The sequence below is a fragment of the Camelina sativa genome, chromosome 7, assembly GCF_000633955.1.
Source record: "Camelina sativa cultivar DH55 chromosome 7, Cs, whole genome shotgun sequence".
NCBI classification, from domain to species: Eukaryota; Viridiplantae; Streptophyta; class Magnoliopsida; order Brassicales; family Brassicaceae; genus Camelina; species Camelina sativa.
The window spans coordinates 13192212-13210492 of NC_025691.1; the positions used below are offsets into that span (position 1 = coordinate 13192212).

The 18281-nt window shown below is 33.6% G+C and overlaps 1 protein-coding gene and 1 long non-coding RNA gene across 23 annotated transcripts in view; both read left to right on the forward strand.

The window, feature by feature from the left end:
- The window catches only part of LOC104701083 (GDSL esterase/lipase LIP-4-like), a 5226-nt gene extending 2888 nt beyond the window's left edge, over window positions 1–2338 (forward strand). Inside the window, exons 2-5 of one of the 2 annotated variants that reach the window (XM_010416715.2) lie at window positions 1074–1260; window positions 1355–1521; window positions 1595–1859; window positions 1939–2338. In XM_010416715.2, coding sequence (XP_010415017.1) covers window positions 1074–1260; window positions 1355–1521; window positions 1595–1859; window positions 1939–2171 — 852 coding nt within the window. In that variant the 3' untranslated portion in view covers window positions 2172–2338. Of the gene's footprint in view, window positions 1–1068; window positions 1261–1354; window positions 1522–1594; window positions 1860–1938 lie in introns of both variants that reach the window. The other variant, XM_010416714.2, reaches the window with a different exon arrangement.
- On the forward strand, window positions 3494–17409 carry LOC104701084. Of its 21 annotated transcripts, none has more exons than XR_753730.2 (12): window positions 3494–3804; window positions 3914–4009; window positions 4102–4315; window positions 10692–10747; window positions 10913–10968; window positions 11348–11435; window positions 11559–11573; window positions 11677–11724; window positions 12762–12832; window positions 13433–13550; window positions 14573–14784; window positions 14958–15217. It is a non-coding gene; the product is annotated as an uncharacterized LOC104701084 (long non-coding RNA). The 21 variants fall into 21 exon arrangements; XR_753731.2 differs by having other exon boundaries at window positions 12774–12832; XR_753721.2 differs by lacking the exon at window positions 12762–12832 and having other exon boundaries at window positions 14573–14637; window positions 14717–14784.

An 18281-nucleotide genomic window follows, 5' to 3' on the forward strand; every position in this document is an offset into this window, starting at 1 on the left:
AAGACTCTAGTAACCAAGAACAAATTTTGGGTTTTTGGTTTTAAGAAGAAGGATCACAATGGCAATGACACTAAAAGTAAGACACACCAAGCACAATGAGCTCATCAACTTCCATTTCTTAGTGTCTCTTTTGATCAACATTCCATCTTCCTTCAGTTCTTCAATCCTTTCCTTCAAATCTTCAATCTCTCTGCCAATGATAGAAAATTTTGGTAAAGCATCTACAACCTCTTCGTATACACCTTCTTCAACCCATTTAAACAAATGGTCCTGAAAAAACAAAAACTTGAATCAAAACTCGAAAACACAAAAAAGCAAAACAATTCTATTACATACATCTCCTCTGTTCGGACAGCGAAAGAAAGGTCTTCCTGGGTTTGCTTGCATGTTCGATGTGTAGAAAACAACATCTTTGCCGCAATGACACTTCGAGGGAACACCATGGCATCCACGGACTTTCTTTTCACCACTTGATTGCCCAGAATTGCAACTCATATCTCTTGGGGAATGAGATAAGAGTTTTGGATTGAGATTAGAATCGAAAAATCAGATTGGGGAGAAGAGAATTAGGGATTGTGATTTCAAATGGGATCGATTTGGGGATTTTGATATGTTTTCTCTCGGTTCAAATGGTGTCGTTTTGACACTAACGGGAAGTATTAACGATCTGTTAACGCCGGCTGATTACTCCGTTTAGGGAGTTAACGACATGTCCTTTTCGTCCTGGTCAACAAAATTTGATGATTAAAACGGTAAGTCAACAAAAGTTTATGTTTTTAATGGCCTTACCTAGAGTTCGTGATTAAAATGGCCACAATTTGAAAGTTCGTGATTTTAACGACATTTTTCTCAATTTGATATAGAGATTGCTATAACGGGATCATAAATTATTTGGTTTAGGTTCGTACTGCTGAGATTTTGTTTGGCTGGTTGGGTTCGGTTTTTTGTTCTGCATTTTCATTTTCGTTTTGCTAAGCCCTTATGATGGGGTGTTGAGTTTTGTATTTGTCTTTTGGCATTCATTTAAAATTGTTAAATGGATTTACGTACTAACGAGGAAATTTGTAGGCCAGAGTTTGAATACAAGTCTTTTGAGGCCATACTTAGATTCATTGGGTGGAACAAGGTTTCAAAACGGTGCAAATTTCGCTATTGTTGGATCCGCTACTCTCCCCAAAAACGTCCCTTTCTCGCTCAGCATTCAGCTCATGCAATTCAGTCATTTCAAATCTCGATCACTCGAGCTCGCTTCTAGTTCAAGTAAACCATCCTCATCCCCAAATCAATGTTGTATTTGTATATACTCTGTTCTTAGTTAATGATCTTGACTAGAGTTGGCATGTGTGTTTTGTAGATTCATTAAAGGGAATGTACATAAGTGAGGATGGATTCAAAAACGCATTATACATGATTGATATAGGACAGAACGACATTTCGCATTCTTTCGCTAAAGGCAACTCGTATTCTCAAACGGTTAAGCTAATTCCACAAATTGTTTCCGAGATACAAAGCGGAATAAAGGTGAAACTTTCGGAGTTTATAAATCTTTACTATGCACCATGTAACCTTTTATAATCGGTTTTGTGGTCTGCAGAGATTGTACGATGAAGGAGGAAGGAGATTCTGGATCCACAACACTGGTCCATTAGGTTGTCTACCTCAAAAACTTTCAATGGTTACGAGCAAAGATCTCGACCAGCACGGTTGCTTAGCCAGTTACAACTCGGCAGCAAAGCTTTTTAACCAAAGATTAGATCATATGTGTGAGGAGCTGAGGAGCCAACTTAAAGACGCCACAATAATCTATGTCGACATATACACTATCAAATACAGCCTCATTGCAAACTCCAACGAATACGGTAGAGCAGAGTTTACTCATTCTTCCATTACCATCATTGGCCGAATGGTATTGGTTATATCTTAGTTAAATAAATGCAGGCTTTGGGAGACCGTTAATGGCTTGCTGCGGATATGGAGGGACTCCTTACAACTACAATATGAACATAACATGTGGCCACAGAGGCTCTAATGTATGTGACAAAGGGTCTCGCTTCGTAAGCTGGGATGGGATTCATTACACCGAGACAGCTAATGCCATTGTGGCCATGAAAGTTCTTTCAATGCAGTATTCAAACCCATCAAATCCATTTCATTTCTTCTGCCGTCGCTGATAATAAAAGTATTATCGATTTATAGGCTCATTCTTGGAAACTAGACTGTTTTTTACGATTGAATTTTATCTGGCAAGTTGTATTTAGGTACTAAATGTTCAAAAACTACGCATAAATTTGTGATTAAGATTGTTGGACCATATATATAAAAATCAGATAATTTTTTATGAACGTCTAAAATTTGGTTGGGTTCATATATTTTCGGTCAAGACTAACTCCCTGAACTGATGTTCAGATTGTGCAGATTATAAAAAGTGTGTAGGCATCACTCGGACGCAATCCACGCTTGGGTATATATGGGTAGGTGTTATCTAAACTGTCCTTTGTAAAAATTAGTAGATGCAAATCAATTCATTATGAAGTCCCGAATTTGTCGGTTAGGAAAGAGGAGACGTACGAGCCAAGGGATCGTGAAAGTTCCCAAATCTCGCATCCGTAGTAAGCCACGTTTTCTTTGTGAGAATTCCTGCAGATGAGCGACCATGAAGAGTGCGGCTTTTGATGATGAGAAAAGAAAAGCTCACGGAAGAAAGGAGAGTCGTCTACTATTGATTTCCATTGCTTGCAAACTAGTTTTGAAGCTGTGATGCTCTTATCTTTAATTACTTTGGCATTTCATGTAATAGATTTTTTTTTTTTTTTTTGGAGATTTTGTTATTTGTGCTTCTTAATTAATAGTATAGACTAGGTTTGAACCTGCGGTACACCGCGTAACGAAGCTTAATAATGTTTTATAAATTAGGCAATTAACTGTAAAACTTATATGTATAAAAACTATTATATGTGTATTGTTCGTGAATGTCGAATTTAATATATAAGCGGATTAATGTAGGTTTGAATATGCGGGGCATTGAAAACTATTTATAGTTTTTAACCATCTAAATGTGTTAATTTTTATTGACATATTAACTATTTATAGGTGTAGTAGTTTGATTGTTGTAAAAGTATATTTATTTTAAAATAGTTATTTCTAAAATAGTTTGTGTGTTATTTTTTTCTCTTTTAGTAGAATAGTTTAATTGCTTGTTTTTTTTAATTAAGAAGTAGGTTGTTTATCTTACTTTTATACTAAAAATTAGAAATAATAGTTTCTTAACAATTTCATTACTTGGCATATGTGCATATATTTTGTTTTGTTTTGTAAATGTAATATTTATTTGAAATGTATAGTCCTCATCTAAATATTTTTTTAAACGACCCATTTATGTAATGGATTTCGTGTGAACTGCATTAGTATGTTTGTAATGGGCTAGGCCTTTTGATTATTACAATATTGCAGTAAAGGTTAAATTTGTAAGAAAAATATATGATTAAAAGAATTGAAACGATGAGAGAAAAGAATTGGGGAACGACGTCCCCTGTTCTTCTTTGTTCATTGTTGTAATTCATTTCTCACCTTCTTCTTCGTTCCTCTTATCCTAGTCATTTAGTTGATAAAAAATCTGAAATTTCGTTATAAATCTTGAGAAACAGTCAATTGCTTTCGTATATCTCAATATTGAAAAAGATAATTTCAAAACGGTATCTAAGGTGCTTACGGCTACAAAGGATGGACGATCGATTTGAACTTAATCGATTAAAAAGGGAGGTGTTTTGGGATTTTGATAATTCCTAAAACCAATCGATCATCTGGGTAAGCAGCTTCTCAAATCTTTCTGAATAATCTCTACTTGTACGATTTTTACCATTTACGGTTTTTTTCGAACGTTTGAATAAGATTTTTTTTACCGGTTTACTAATAGAAATTGGCTCACTGATTTAACCTGTGAGGTGCGTTTTGTTCATCTTTCGGAGGAAACAACTGCTGGATACATAAACTTTCGAGCAACCTATGGAAGGTGATAACTTCCGGTTGGTAATAACTATTTTAACTTCTTTCTGGTGAATTTTGTGATTGTATTGACTTACGACCTGTTTTCTACTGGATAAGGCTCTTTCATTGTGTTGAAGATAAACTACAATTAGATAAGTATTTTGATCCTTGGGAAAATTAATATTAACAGGAAGTGATTGCTTAAGCCTATTTAAATGCTAAGTGGCTTTTTGTTATATCTTTGTAGGTGACCTGAAAACATCATATAATTACCGAAAACAAAGGCTGGGAACTTTCTTCATCGTACAGAGGAGTAACTTCATTTCAGAAGGTTGATTTTCTCGAACCCTCACTTATGAAAACTAATCTTGGTTTATTAATTTATGAAATACGGAAAAAACTCCCACTAGATGGTTTGATAATTGTATCAAACTATGAAAAATTTAAGTTCAATAAAATCTTACTTCTAACAGATAATAAGTAATGAAAACATTAAAACTTTTCACGTTATCAAGATGCTTCCTCATCACATTCTTTCAGTAAACCTATGGCCAAACATGCTTCCTTGTATGAGTCGTAGAGCACACCATTGTAGGTTCTCAAATCTTCATCGTTTCTTGGTCCCTTCAAATATCTGAAAAGAAGTTTCAAACAAACATTACCATGGAAGTTACTTGAAATATTTGTTGTCCTTCGTTTCCCGATTGTTAATTGCTTTCTTTCAAAAAGTTCCAGCTTCTGGTTCCATGAATAAAACTGAGGGATCTCTTCAAAAGTGAGATCTCTAGCCTCTGAACACTTAACATTCAGATCAAACCAAGCCCGAATAAGTGGATCTTGAATGTTTTTCATATTATATTTTCCCTGAGAGAGCAAGAGGTTTACTTTTTTTTGCTTATGTGTTTGATAGTTAAAACCTTACAATCTGTATACATATTTATACTATTCAACATTATAGGGTTTTATTCCAAAATTTGTTTGAAATTAATCAGGATATACCGCGATTTCAACCGGAATGAAATATTCTGTTTACGATTTGAGTAAAGAGATTTGGTGAGAAAGTAATAATTGGAAAACCAAAAAAAGAAGGAAAATATTTAGTTGGTTTTCCTGGTAAAGGACAATATTTGTGACGAAATTATTTCCAAATGAGTATTAGTATAAATAATTTTAGTTTATAGTGAGATTTTCTTCTGGTATAAATACTGAAATCTTATTAAAAAATCATCGATATCTCTTAACGATTCATGAAAACCTAGATCAGTGTTTTAAAAAAATACCTACTTCGCTTTCAAAAATCATACATAGCTTTGTTTTATTGGATTCTGAAATATGTTAACAGATGTTCATAACAAAAACTATTTCCATAGATTCTGAAATATTTTCTTGAAAACAACATTCATTGTCTGCTTCTGCGGCTCCCCTTCTTTATCAACGATAAGCACTTTCAAACCCTTCTTTGATGTCACCCTTGACAAAGCTACGTATAGCTGTCCATGAGAAAACACAGGTCGAGGAAAAACAAACCAACTTCTTCTAGTGATTGTCCTTGACTCTTGTTAATTGTCATTGCAAAAGCCACTGCTAATGGAAACTGTCTTCTCCTCCTCCTAAAAGGCAGCTTAGTATCTGATGGTTTAATTAAGATCTTAGGAATCAAAAATTTGTCTCCAACTCTATCCCCCGTAATAACGCAAGCTTCTAAAACATTATTCCCCATCTGTGTAATCTGCAATCTTGTACCGTTGCATAAACCACCTTTAGGATCTATATTCTGTAGCAACATAACAGGAGCACCAATCTTAAGACGTAAACTGTGATTTGGTAATCCAGATAGTCTTATACTATTCAAAAAATCAGAACTGAATACTGGGTTGTTTAGTGATTCGCTATCCTGAGGGTCAATACTATCAGCACTTAAGTACACTATTTCTTCTCCTGTATAGACATAATTTTAGAACATATTCTAAAATTTCATGAGCAAGAAGTAATTAAAATTTAATATTGTTGATTATTTACTAACCTTAAAGCTTTTCAAGCAAGCGTTCATTTATAGTGTGAACATCACTGTTTGTTGGACATAAGATAGCTCTGGTCTGAAAGAATTTTGGATCTTTTTCGTTGTGCAAGATTTCCAAATTTCCATACACGGCTCTTCTTATAGCATCAATCGGATCACCAACATTTGTGATTAGGAATTCATCTGGAATATCAATTAGAGCTTCCCCATCGTTAGTTTCTGGAATTTTCCCATCTCCAACAACTAATATCCAATCAGAAAACTCCTTGATACTTTCTGCTTCACTCTCAGACACTCCATTTGACATAAGCCGCATGTTCTTTGTCAAAGTTAGAACCTTACAATGTTCCCACAGATATGATGAATTTAAAGACGCTAGAACAATTTGAGCCCTACCAGCACCATTGATAACCGGGAGAACTTGTCTGAAATCACCTCCAAACACAATAACCTTTCCACCAAAGGGCTTATTATCACTATTTCTCATAATATCTGACAAACTCCTATCCAAATTCTCAAAATAATATCTGCTCATCATTGGTGCTTCATCTCATATGATCAAAGATGTTTCTTTCAACATGTTAGCATGATCTGAAGTAGGATTGATATTACACATTGAAAAATCATCAGAGTTTATTGGGATACAAAACCTTGAATGTGCAGTCCTTCCACCCTCCAATAACAAAGACGCAATACCGCTTGGTGCGACATTTATTGCTATCAATCCCCTATATCTAACAGCAGCAGACAAAGTTTTCCACATAAAAGTCTTTCCAGTCCCTCCAAAGCCGTATACAAAAAACACTCCGCCATTGTCTTTCAAAACAGCACACATGATCTCTTCATATATTGCTCGTTGTTCTGATGTCATCTTATTTATCCATTCGTCATGTTTCTCCTTCAAATAATCACGATCGTAGTTCTTTTCTTCTGTAATGAGACGGTTTGAATGATCAACACCCATGTCAATTGGCTTAGGCATATCGTCGAATGCTTGTAGAGTTCCACCATTTCTAAACATCAACTCTTCTATCTCATTGAGAGTATAATTCTTCTTCTCATCCTCTGTTAAATTCAATGCTGCAGATGATATTACATGTCAGTGAAATTATAGTTTGCAAAATCAGAAACTTTCAAAACATACATAAAACAACTTGAAAACTCTTATTTTTTAACAAAAAAAACAGACTCACAAACCTGGATTATTGTATTGTTCTCTTTTCTTGTGCTCGATGTCTTCTGATAATACTTGCCAAGTAGCATCATTGTGAATAAATTACGAAGCTGCGGTCCAAAAAACCATGCACTTACTTCTAGAATACTGTCTATATAAGCCTGGTCGTCTTCCAAAATACCACGTGCCCAACATGCTTTTTTGTATGTATCATAGACAACACCTCTGAATATTCTAATATCTTCATCACTTTTAGGACCAGTCACTATACTAAGAAGTATTCTCATGTAATATTCAGCTTTCATCTTCTGTGGGACATAATTGATTCTTCCTATAGAGAAACCTCTCTCCCGAAGCTTCCATTGCTTTTTTTTACCATCCCAAGTAAAATATTTTGGTATTTCAGCATAAGTGAACTGTCTAGCAAACTCGTTAACCTGATTCAGTTTGAGGTAGGCCATGAACATATAATCTACATTAGCTCTTCTTTCCAAAACATCTTCAATGTTCTCTTTTCCTTTGTAATATACTGGTTGTTTTCCTGGAGGATGAAATGGAAGTTTCATCACCGATATGCTTCTATACTGTATTGGAAATTTGAAAAGCCTCCAAGCTGCTTCTGAAGCTGATACATATCTTCAAAAAAACAAAAATGTGATTATCATTTTTTCTACACAAATAGCCAATAATATACTTTAATTTTAAAAATAATGGACAAAACAAATACCTGCAATCAAACCAGTTTTTTACTTCATCTTTTTTCTTTTCTTCGAGATTTATAGAAGATGAAGTATCACCCGTCCCTGCTTCCTTTGTGATGTTAGAACCATTAACGACGCAATTATCATCTGAAGTAGTTTTCTTTTTAGGTTCTATCACAAATGCTACACGATCTTGTCCCTTGTTAATATACTTAAATAAGTACTTGATGAACCAGATTGGTTGCACCACTCAACATTGATGTGAGCCCGATAGTGCAATAATAGGAGACGATTATAAGGAACAACATATCTGTTATCGCACTTTATTTCATTCTTCTCTACATAAGCCGTAGATACTCTTCTCCTATATACTGGATATCCATCTTTGAAAACACTTGTATCTTCAACATGGACCTTAGGGAAAAATTTGGAACATTTTCCATCAATCATACATGGTGAATTTGGCTTCGCCGCACCACACGGTCCGTGGATCATGCAATCCTTTACAACATCGTATAGTTCAGGATCTTCAAGCTTATCTGGAATCTCAGCAGATATGATCTTGTTAATATCATCGCCAATTGGTAATTTACAACTTTGATCCATAAATAGAAGGATATGAGCATGGGGTAGTCCACGTTTATGAAATTCAATGGTGTACATTGCTGCAATAGTAGCAAACAGATTGTAAATAAAATCATTCGTAATAATTTAATTTAGGAAGCTCAACAAAATACTTACCTGCTGTAGTCTTGCCAAGAATATGTTCTTCGGTTAAATCTCTCATAAGAGACTCAAGTTTTATCTTGAATATCCGACACATAATGTCTGGTCTATTATCTGAATTCAATTTTCTCTTCTTCAAGTACCTTGTTATTTCTGGCCACTTGGGATTACATGTAAAAGTAATGAATAAGTCGGGAAACCCATACTGTTTACATGTAGTCATGGCATCATAATAACTCTGCAACATATAGCGAGGTCCACCAGTAAAAGATGCGGGGATTCGAACTTGCTTCCCCTGCTCTTCCATGTTATTGTTTTCACCTTCGGCCGCTGCTTCAAGAGATGCGTAATTATCACATCTTAGATTCGACTGGTTAAATTTAATATACTTCAACCTATTTGATTCCAGACTCGTGTATGCATCTACCAAAAACTGTTGGAAAAGACGCTTAGACCTTAACTGAGTTTGGGATTCATTCTCTCTTTCTTGGATCCTGAAAGCAAACCACTGTCTAAGACTAATAAACTTATTTTCTGTATCTGGATTGTCACCTCTAAAGCCCTTCTCTATTCCAATTCTGAAACCATCTTCACTATAGGGAAAAATTAGAGGATATTGTAGTGCCAAGTAAGAAACATGTACTTTACTTATTCTTTGTAGCCTTCCACTACTCTTCTCTTGCACAAAAATATCACGTCCAGGCATCTCTGGACGAAAATCCCCTGGAATCAATGCAGCAACTTCAGATGTCGTTGGCATAGAATATGTTCTACNCCATCTTTCCCTACATGATCACTAAGTATGCGCATATGTAATTTATCTTCTTCATTAGTATCAAACTTATCTTTCGCTTGTCTAAATGAATGGACATAAGGGTTTACGTCATCCAACATTTTAATTAGTCTGGCAATGAGTTCCTTTCTTATACCCTTTTTCCCTGTGAATCTTCCTCTTTGTTTTCCTTTGCTGTACAAAATAATATGAAAAATAAATTAGATTTCAGTAAGAAGGTTTTTAATTTCATAGGTTAAGATTGGCAAGGAATCAGTGTACCTCATAACAGATGATCTGTTTTCAACCTTATTCTTCGTATCTACTATACACAGCTGTGAAAACTTTGCATAATCTCCATCTTCTGGTTTCGTACTTCCAATCTTGTGGAAATTCTGGCCATGTAATTGGAATTGTTTAGGACCTTTACCTTTCTCAACTTTACGATCAACTTGACCACCAAGAGAAGAAAATGCAAAGAGCATATTATATGCTCTTATATTTTCTCTAAAATGTCTACTTAGAGCATCATCCTTACTAAGCAATTCTCTAATGAGCTCTGGTGCCTCTCTCAAGAACGGTAATTTGACTGTTCCTTGTAAACAACAGAGAGAGAATTTAGGTTTTCTTGATCTTCTTCGTTTGTTTACACGCTCATCATACCACATCATAGCTCCACAGTAACAACACTTGTATGTTGGATCTCCATGATCTATATATTCACTACCTACATCACGAATTTGAAATTATCGATTAGATTCAAACAGAACTTTTAGATTCCTGTTTTTTAACTTATTATTCCTCAAATATCACCTTCTGGTCTGTTTTGAGTTAAATTATTGCCCTTTGAATTCAATTTTGTGAATCCACCAAAAGAAAAATCTTTAACATTGAAACCTTTACGTCGTCTCTTATTTCTCACGAAAATTTTTTGTACCATCTGCCGAATTTCTGATTCAACGGATACGTCAATACTGGACACTGAATTTTCTGAGTCACTGTCTTCTTGACTGCTAACATCAAAGTTCTGTTCATTATCTGTCAGATCATGACCTATTTGTCAGTATCGAAGTAAACGTTGTAGAAGATTCATTGACAAAATTGATCTACATTAATAATCTGATTCATTTAATCATAAAATACCTTCACTTGAAGAAGCATAAGTAGGGTCGTGCAAAAAATCCTCCAAATTTGGAGCCTTTTTTTTGTTTTTTTCTGCCTGATTGGATAGAACCATCTTGTACGTGCATATCTATCAGTATATATTTGTTGTCAAGATTAATATAAACTCAGACATTTTACACTATATTGCAGGTTTTTAGTATTACCTTTTGGAGGATTGTTTGGCGTCTGTCTTCTCATAAAGTGAGGTTTGTTTGTAATGTCTTCTAAAACCCAATTTACTTTTCTTTTCGTTTGTGTGCTTTTACCACCTTGTACTTGCACATCTATCATTATAGATTTGTTGTCAATATTACTCAAGTAACTGTTTCCATCAAGATTAAACCAAACTCATACCTAATCCGGTTTTGCAGGTATTAAATATTACCTTTGGAAGAATTGTCTTGCGTCTGCCTTCTCATAAAGTGAGGTTGGTTTGTAATGTCTTCTAAAACCTGATTTACAAATCTTTTCTTCTTGATTTTACCTTCATTTTTTTTGGACTGACGGGTTGTCCTTACATCTAGACAATATTGAATAAGGATTATGCCAGCAACAATGAAAAAATAAATTATTAGAGTAAAGAAAGGTATTAAACAAACCTTCAGCAATTACAGTTTCTGCAGACCCAAATAGATTTGTACATAATCCAGAGTTATCTCTAGCCAATTTGAAACGGGTCTTATGTAATCCCTCTTCCACCGTAGCTGGTTTTGTACAGAAAATTTGAGAGAAGAACCAAACAAAACTCATAACTCTATAACTCTAATGTATTTGTTTTGCTTACATTTGATTGTTTCCTTTCGCAGATCATCAATAAGATGGTTTGTTCCAACTGGAGTGTAGTATTGTCGTATATCCATGGCAGCCAGATTAGAGTTACCCTCTGCACAACAGGTAACTACTAGCAAGCAAACATCTAGTTTGGTCCTTTATTAACATACAAATTTATATTGTAAGAAACTCATTTACCTTTCTTAGAGGTGCTTCGTATTAACTCACAGAAATCATGATCTGCAGGTGACTGGACCTAAGGTAGGACACTTGTATATGTTGGTATTGACTGGACCTAAACTTTGTCGGATTGGAATTGGTGATAAATTATTGTTTTGATCTGAAAGATACACATTTCCTACAGGTACGAAGGATACATTAGTAAATGATTGTGGACTAAAAAAGAAAACAGGTAAACACAATAAACTATTTACCTTTTAATCCTTGATTATTGTTGTTTCCTGTTGGATAGATTGATTCTTCAATAGAAACAGAATTTAACTCAGCCAAATCTGTGAAAAGCCTTCCATAAACTCCTTTAAGATTGATAGTATAGTTTTTTTCTTGAATAGTATTAGAATTCTCATGGTAGCCGATGTGTTCACTGGTTTTAGTAGTACATTTCTTCTTTCTCTCTTGACTTAACTGATCAACTCCATTACCTGACAAATCTCTCTTCTTCTTCATTCTTCACTCTCTAAGTTGTTTTTCTAATATTCTCATTAACACAAAGTTGATAGAAGTTCTTTTCCTATGCTTTACAGTAAGTATTAAATAATATCTATTTAAATATCCCAAATTTAAACCCAAATTTTCTTTGACTGAAGTAATATTGGAAAATTTATCTCAAACGCAGTTGAAGTATTGCTCGATTTTCGCTGTCTTGTTACAGATTTACTTGCATATATATATTTTTCCATATTTCTTTCAGTTTATACAAACACATGTCACACTATGTATAATAAAGAGTATTTGTCTAGTTGTATAAATTTTCCTTTACTTCTCCAAATATAAATCTATACTTCATGACAAAGTCCTAATCTGCAACACCAATCTTAAAATTTCCACTCTAATATTCAATATTTCCAATTCTGTCAAATAGATAATAAGTATAGATTAAACAGTAATCTCCAAAATAATAACTCTAAACATACATAGTTTTATATATAATGTTCCAATTACTCTTAAAATTAAACATTCAATTACATAAAGTTAATTTCAGTAACTTCCATAAAAACAAAAGACACCGAAACATTAAAAGTTTTGCTCAACAACCTCCATAAAAACGTCATCTTCCTCTTCGGGTTCAAGTCCACTGAAATATGAAAGAAAATATTCATCAACAATAGGATATATATATATATATATATAGGAAGATTATATAATATTACTGTACAATCTAACCTGAAATTTTTCCTGTCAATTTCTGGGAAATGCTTATCAATAAAGCATCTTGAACAGGTAGATTCAGAGATTAAGCAAGGTTGAGCTTTATTTGAAAAAAATTACAACGATTAAAGGTAAATACTCACATAGAGGTATCTGTTAATTATTTTTAAAAGAAATATGGCAAAGTTATATGTCACCTTGGAATGAAGCGTATCTCCAGAGACGTAGGACGCAAAGGATTGTTCCATTAACAAAATTGATATCCGATACCCTCTTATACCAATTCTTAACAAAGTCATCACACGTTTTTCCTATAGCAACACATTTCATAATCCTCCCACTAAAAAAATAATTAACTACAGTTATATTCCAAAGATTGTTTTAATAAAGTAAATGTTATATAGCACAATGTGAAGAAAGTACTCACGATTAAGTAACTTACTTGGAATCTTTAAGTTTGAAAATGACCATATTTTTTTCAGATTCACACCCTCGAGCCCTATCCATATAATGTATCTTTGCAATTTGAGATACATCCATAAGCAGTCCACATGCATCTATGTAACATATATTGAATAATCAATATCAATAAACAATGAAGTCTTTCAATTTATTAAACCCAAACAAAGAAAACATACCCACAACTCCTTTTTTATCAGCTTCTGTAGCATTTGCAATTTCTATGGCTGAAGTAAATTGAAAGAACTGACTCGGCGATTTTGGACCGATAGGAGCCATTGTTGTTTTTTCAACAAACAGAAGATGCACGGGATGAAGAGTGTATGGATTCGACCTTGGAGTTACAACAATTTTGAAGAAGTTCAAGAGATACCATTAGCCTTCCTTGAGGTATCTCTTAAATTTCTCTTTATACTTGATTGGAGGAATGGTAGCATCAATTCTAGATCCCTATTATTTCGTAATCAAAATAGAATAATATAACTCAGATAACGAAAACGGGTTTATAAACTTCTGGAATTAACTTGTGTAATAAAATAAACTTAGTAGATAACAAAAAGAGTCAATCCATGAGAAGGATAAAATACCTTCTGAAATGATTCTCATTCCCTTTCCAAATACTCAAGATCTTGACGAAGATAGTCCACTTTGTCTTCCTTGAGGAATCTATAGTAATATCTTCGAAAAAGGACCGATGAGACATCGGGAAAACGAAGTTTTCTATTTGGTAGATGCTTTGAAACTTTTCGCTTACCTTGATGTAAAGCGTTTTTCTCAAGAGTCACTTAACTGCCCTTCCATATATATATACAGAAGATATACATTAATAATTACATATACAAGAATAGTATTTGAATTGAATGTATTTGAAAAAAATAATGCTAATATTTGAATTTTGAAATTATATTTATTTTTTCAAAAAACTTGATTTGATTGATAGATTCAACCCTCTATACTTTTTTAGTTACCAAGATGGTTTCAATTGGTTTACTTTTTCGGTTATCAACAGACATACTTTTTACTATTACTTCTATTTTTTTTTTGGCTATTTTCAAATAGCCAATATATAGATTAGTATTTTGTATTGTTTTTTATTAAGGAAGTAATAGAATCTGCAAATAAATTATTATATCAAGTAACTTTAATGTAACTTTCGGATTCGATCTCAATCTTAAAATCCTTTAAACGAAATAATATTTGGAAAATAAATTTTGCTTCTAACAAAATGTACTAAAATGAATTTATTTCTAAGGCAAACGATAACATAGGGAAAACCTACATTACAATAATTATTATGGAGAGATTCCAAACCATAGAATCCATTATTAAATAGTTTTAAAGGAAATTGAAACTCGAAACTCAAAGCTCAATCAAACAGTAATTGTGACCATGTCACTTCTTCTCGCAAGCAGCCTCCTTGCTTCCTCCATCCTTCCCTGCACCAGCCTTCTTTGCCGCAGCCAGAATCTCCGCCTTTGTGAGCTTCTCCTTTTTGATGTTAACAACGTTGATGTGGTCCAAACAAAGTTTCTTAGTAGCTGAAGATGTATCAACAGGAACATCTGTATCACCGCTTGATCTCTTAGAAGAAGGATTTGAAGATTCAGAAACATCTTCACTACTTGTAAGCAACAGGCTTGCCTAATAACAAAATTAAAAATTATATAGAATATGTATAATTCAAAATTATAGAATAAAAATTTTGGTGGACATCTTCACTACTTTTATCATAGAATATGTATAATACAAGATTATAAGATTGACAGTAACATACCTGATGACTTGTGCTATCATCAGGTGGATTATCTCTACCATTGGACAGGTCAGTACCATCATCATCGAGAACTCCATCTTTAGAAAGCACTTTTGAAACCTTGTAGGTATCCCAGTCATTCCACAAGTTGTCATGATGAATACTCACCAGAAATTTATAGGTTTTTCCAACCAAATCTTTGATGTCTTGTGGCAAATTTTCTGGATCTTCCATCTGTAATAGTTTAGATTAATATATTAGTATATAATTTTAGATTTATTTTAAATATATTCTTTGAAACTAATTTAAATTAAATATATAACACCATCAAATTTTCTTAATATTCTAAGTTTACCTCGTCAAAAGGTCCATCAATAAGATTATTGGCTGGACAGCCAACAATCTCAGCAGCTGGGCTATAAAAAAATGAACAGTTTCATCTCTCCTGTTTCGTCCATGACATTGACATGTGTCTTGTACCTAAACATATGACAACGTGATGAAGAATGAAAGTTCATTTAAAAGTAGGTGACTAAGTAGTTCAGTTGTATGATCACTTGTCGATGGCAAGTCTCACAATACCATTTTGGTTTCATTGCAACGACAGCACTTCCATTTGTAATTGTCATCACCTTAGTCACCTTCTTATTACACTTTTTACATGCTATGTAATACCACGCCCAATTAGAGTCGTTAGCATAAATAGTACAGACCAGCTTCACCCTACCAACCTATGCCATTGTCAAAAAACTCTTAATTTTTCTATAACAAATGGATAAGGGTAAATTCTGTGAGTTTATATGTGGGTTTGATAGGAATACCTCGTTGGCTTCGAGGATTTCTTTGATTGTCCTTGTAGGAAACTGTTGGTAGAACTCTCTGTTGTTGGCTAACTGTAGTTCACGATTTGGATTGCCCTCAAGAATAGTGAGAGCAAGTCCATCATTTGGCAACCTACATTCAGTATGTCAATATACAAATACGATTCTATACCTTTGTTATTTTTAAAAAAAGAAACAAAGAAAATTAATAAATACTTACTTTCCCATGAACTCTATAACCTCAGTGTAGTCCGGATTAATAATAAGTTGAGATGCATGGAAAGCATTTGAAATAGTCGTCACATCTATGAAGGTGTGGTTTACATTAGCAAATTTTTAAATTGGAATATATTATATTCGACAGTTTCATAAACCGGTAAATACTTACCATTATAGAGTTTGATCTTCGCAAATCTAAGAAGACAAACCATCAGGTGCACATCGACTTCTTGGCAAGCAGCATAGATTTCATCAGCAAATGATCCCCACAAAGTACATGTCATCCTCACATCACTGTAATTTGCAGCAAACTACTATTAGTTTTACATATTAGGAAGTTTGGATTCGGGTTTCCAGATAAGACCTAGTCAAATCGGGTGAGAGATAGGAACGGCTCATCAGATATAGAGTCGACCGTCTCGACTACGGTTTGATACATGAAAGTCATCTTGTAGCGATGACTGGTTGGTTTGAATTGGCCACTGGCAAAGTTTAAACCAAAATTTTCAATGGATCTCCTTTGTCCAGTAGTGAACCTATTCTCGAAACGGTTGATGAGGTCTTTTTTGCACGAAGCATGGATTTTTGTTCCCTGTAAATGACATACATATATATTAGGAATATGTACATGGTTATTATATATGTACATATGATATTTATACTTACTTGGACATCAGCAAGTACCATGTCGAAGGTTTCACCAAAAAGTGTGGTATATGTTTTCCATGTATGCATGACCCTTACCTGCACCTTCCATGAAGTCTTGAACAGCTTGATGTCTCGGAGGAAAGCGTATGAAGCAGCCATTGCGAGGTTTGTGTTTGACTCTTTGTGGTCGAGATATTTTGAGTGTGAGATGATTTAGTTTATGGGTTTGTTGACGATATTTATAGTTGAATGGTACATTACATGTTTGTGAGCACAAAATCTTTGATACTTATTCGATCAAGGTTTATTCGGTAGTTAGGTTTGATATAAGGGAAGTTAGATTATGCAATACTAACATTTAGGGATTTTTCGAGATTAGGATGTTCTAATTTTTGAATGATTGATTTTGCGAATATCTTCTACCAGCGATGATAAAGGCGTGATTGTTGTGGTTTCTAAGAAAGGAAGATCTATAGAAATATAGAAACAACTTGTACAATATATGTTTTCGTAATGGGCTTTTTTGTTTTCGTATGCAGGCTTTATTGGACCCCAACTTTCTATCAACGTGTAACCAATAAAACAACGAAACCGGGTTAAAGGAAAAAGACGCGGATCCTCTTCCTTTCTGGACGGGTAATGTCTTTTCATGTGGGCGGACAAATGTGCCCTTCCGAATTTTCAGAATCATTTTAAATTTGCTCGAATTGAATGGCAATTTGAGTAATTAGAAGGAGGATTTCGGACATTTTCCCTAACGTAATCCTCTTTTAATTATATAGAGATGATTTATTTTAGATGAATGATATACCTAGTTTTTATTTAATACTAGGACCGCATGGGGAAATATTTCAAATAAAGTTAAATTAAATTTTAAATTTAGATTTATATATTAGAAAATAATTTGAAAGCAATAAAGTAGTTTGAAAATATATGCTAAGAATATCAGAAGAAAAAAATAACAAGTAGAGCTAAAACTACATAAATATTATACATATATAACCAGTGGCGGACTAAGGATAAAAATTTAGGGAGGTCAATTCCAGGGAATAAATACTAATATGACATATTGGTGGTTCGAACTCGGGATTGGAGAGGTCAACAGTACAGAATTTACTATCTGTGCTACTGAAATTTTATGTAAATACATGTAAAAACTAACTATTTTATTAGTTACCCAGGTCAGGTGACCCACTTTCCTCCTAAGTGGGTCCGCCGTTGTATATAACTAATATTATACATATATAACTGTGAGTTAAAATGAAAGATAATAATAAATAAATGCAACTTTCTGATAAAATAATTACAAAAATAATAAAAGAATATTATCTTGAGTGAAAATTTATCAACTAATAATTATAATAAAAATAAGTAATCTCTAGAAATAAAAGATAAATTAGTTAAATTTTAAAGAACACATAGTTTACGAAGATATACGATAAATAAGGGCAACTGTATGTACATAATTAAAGTTGATTAAATTTAGGGAAAATGACACCCACACCCACTTTCTCCTAAAGTATTGTCACAAAAACCCACTTTCCACTCATTGTATACTTTCCCAAGTTTTTTCCTTATATGTCCATTTTCCTTTTACATTTTTGCCCTTACTAACAACTTACCTCTCTTTCTCTCCTTCTTTTCTCTCTTTTTCTCTTCTTTTTTGTTGTTAACACTTTA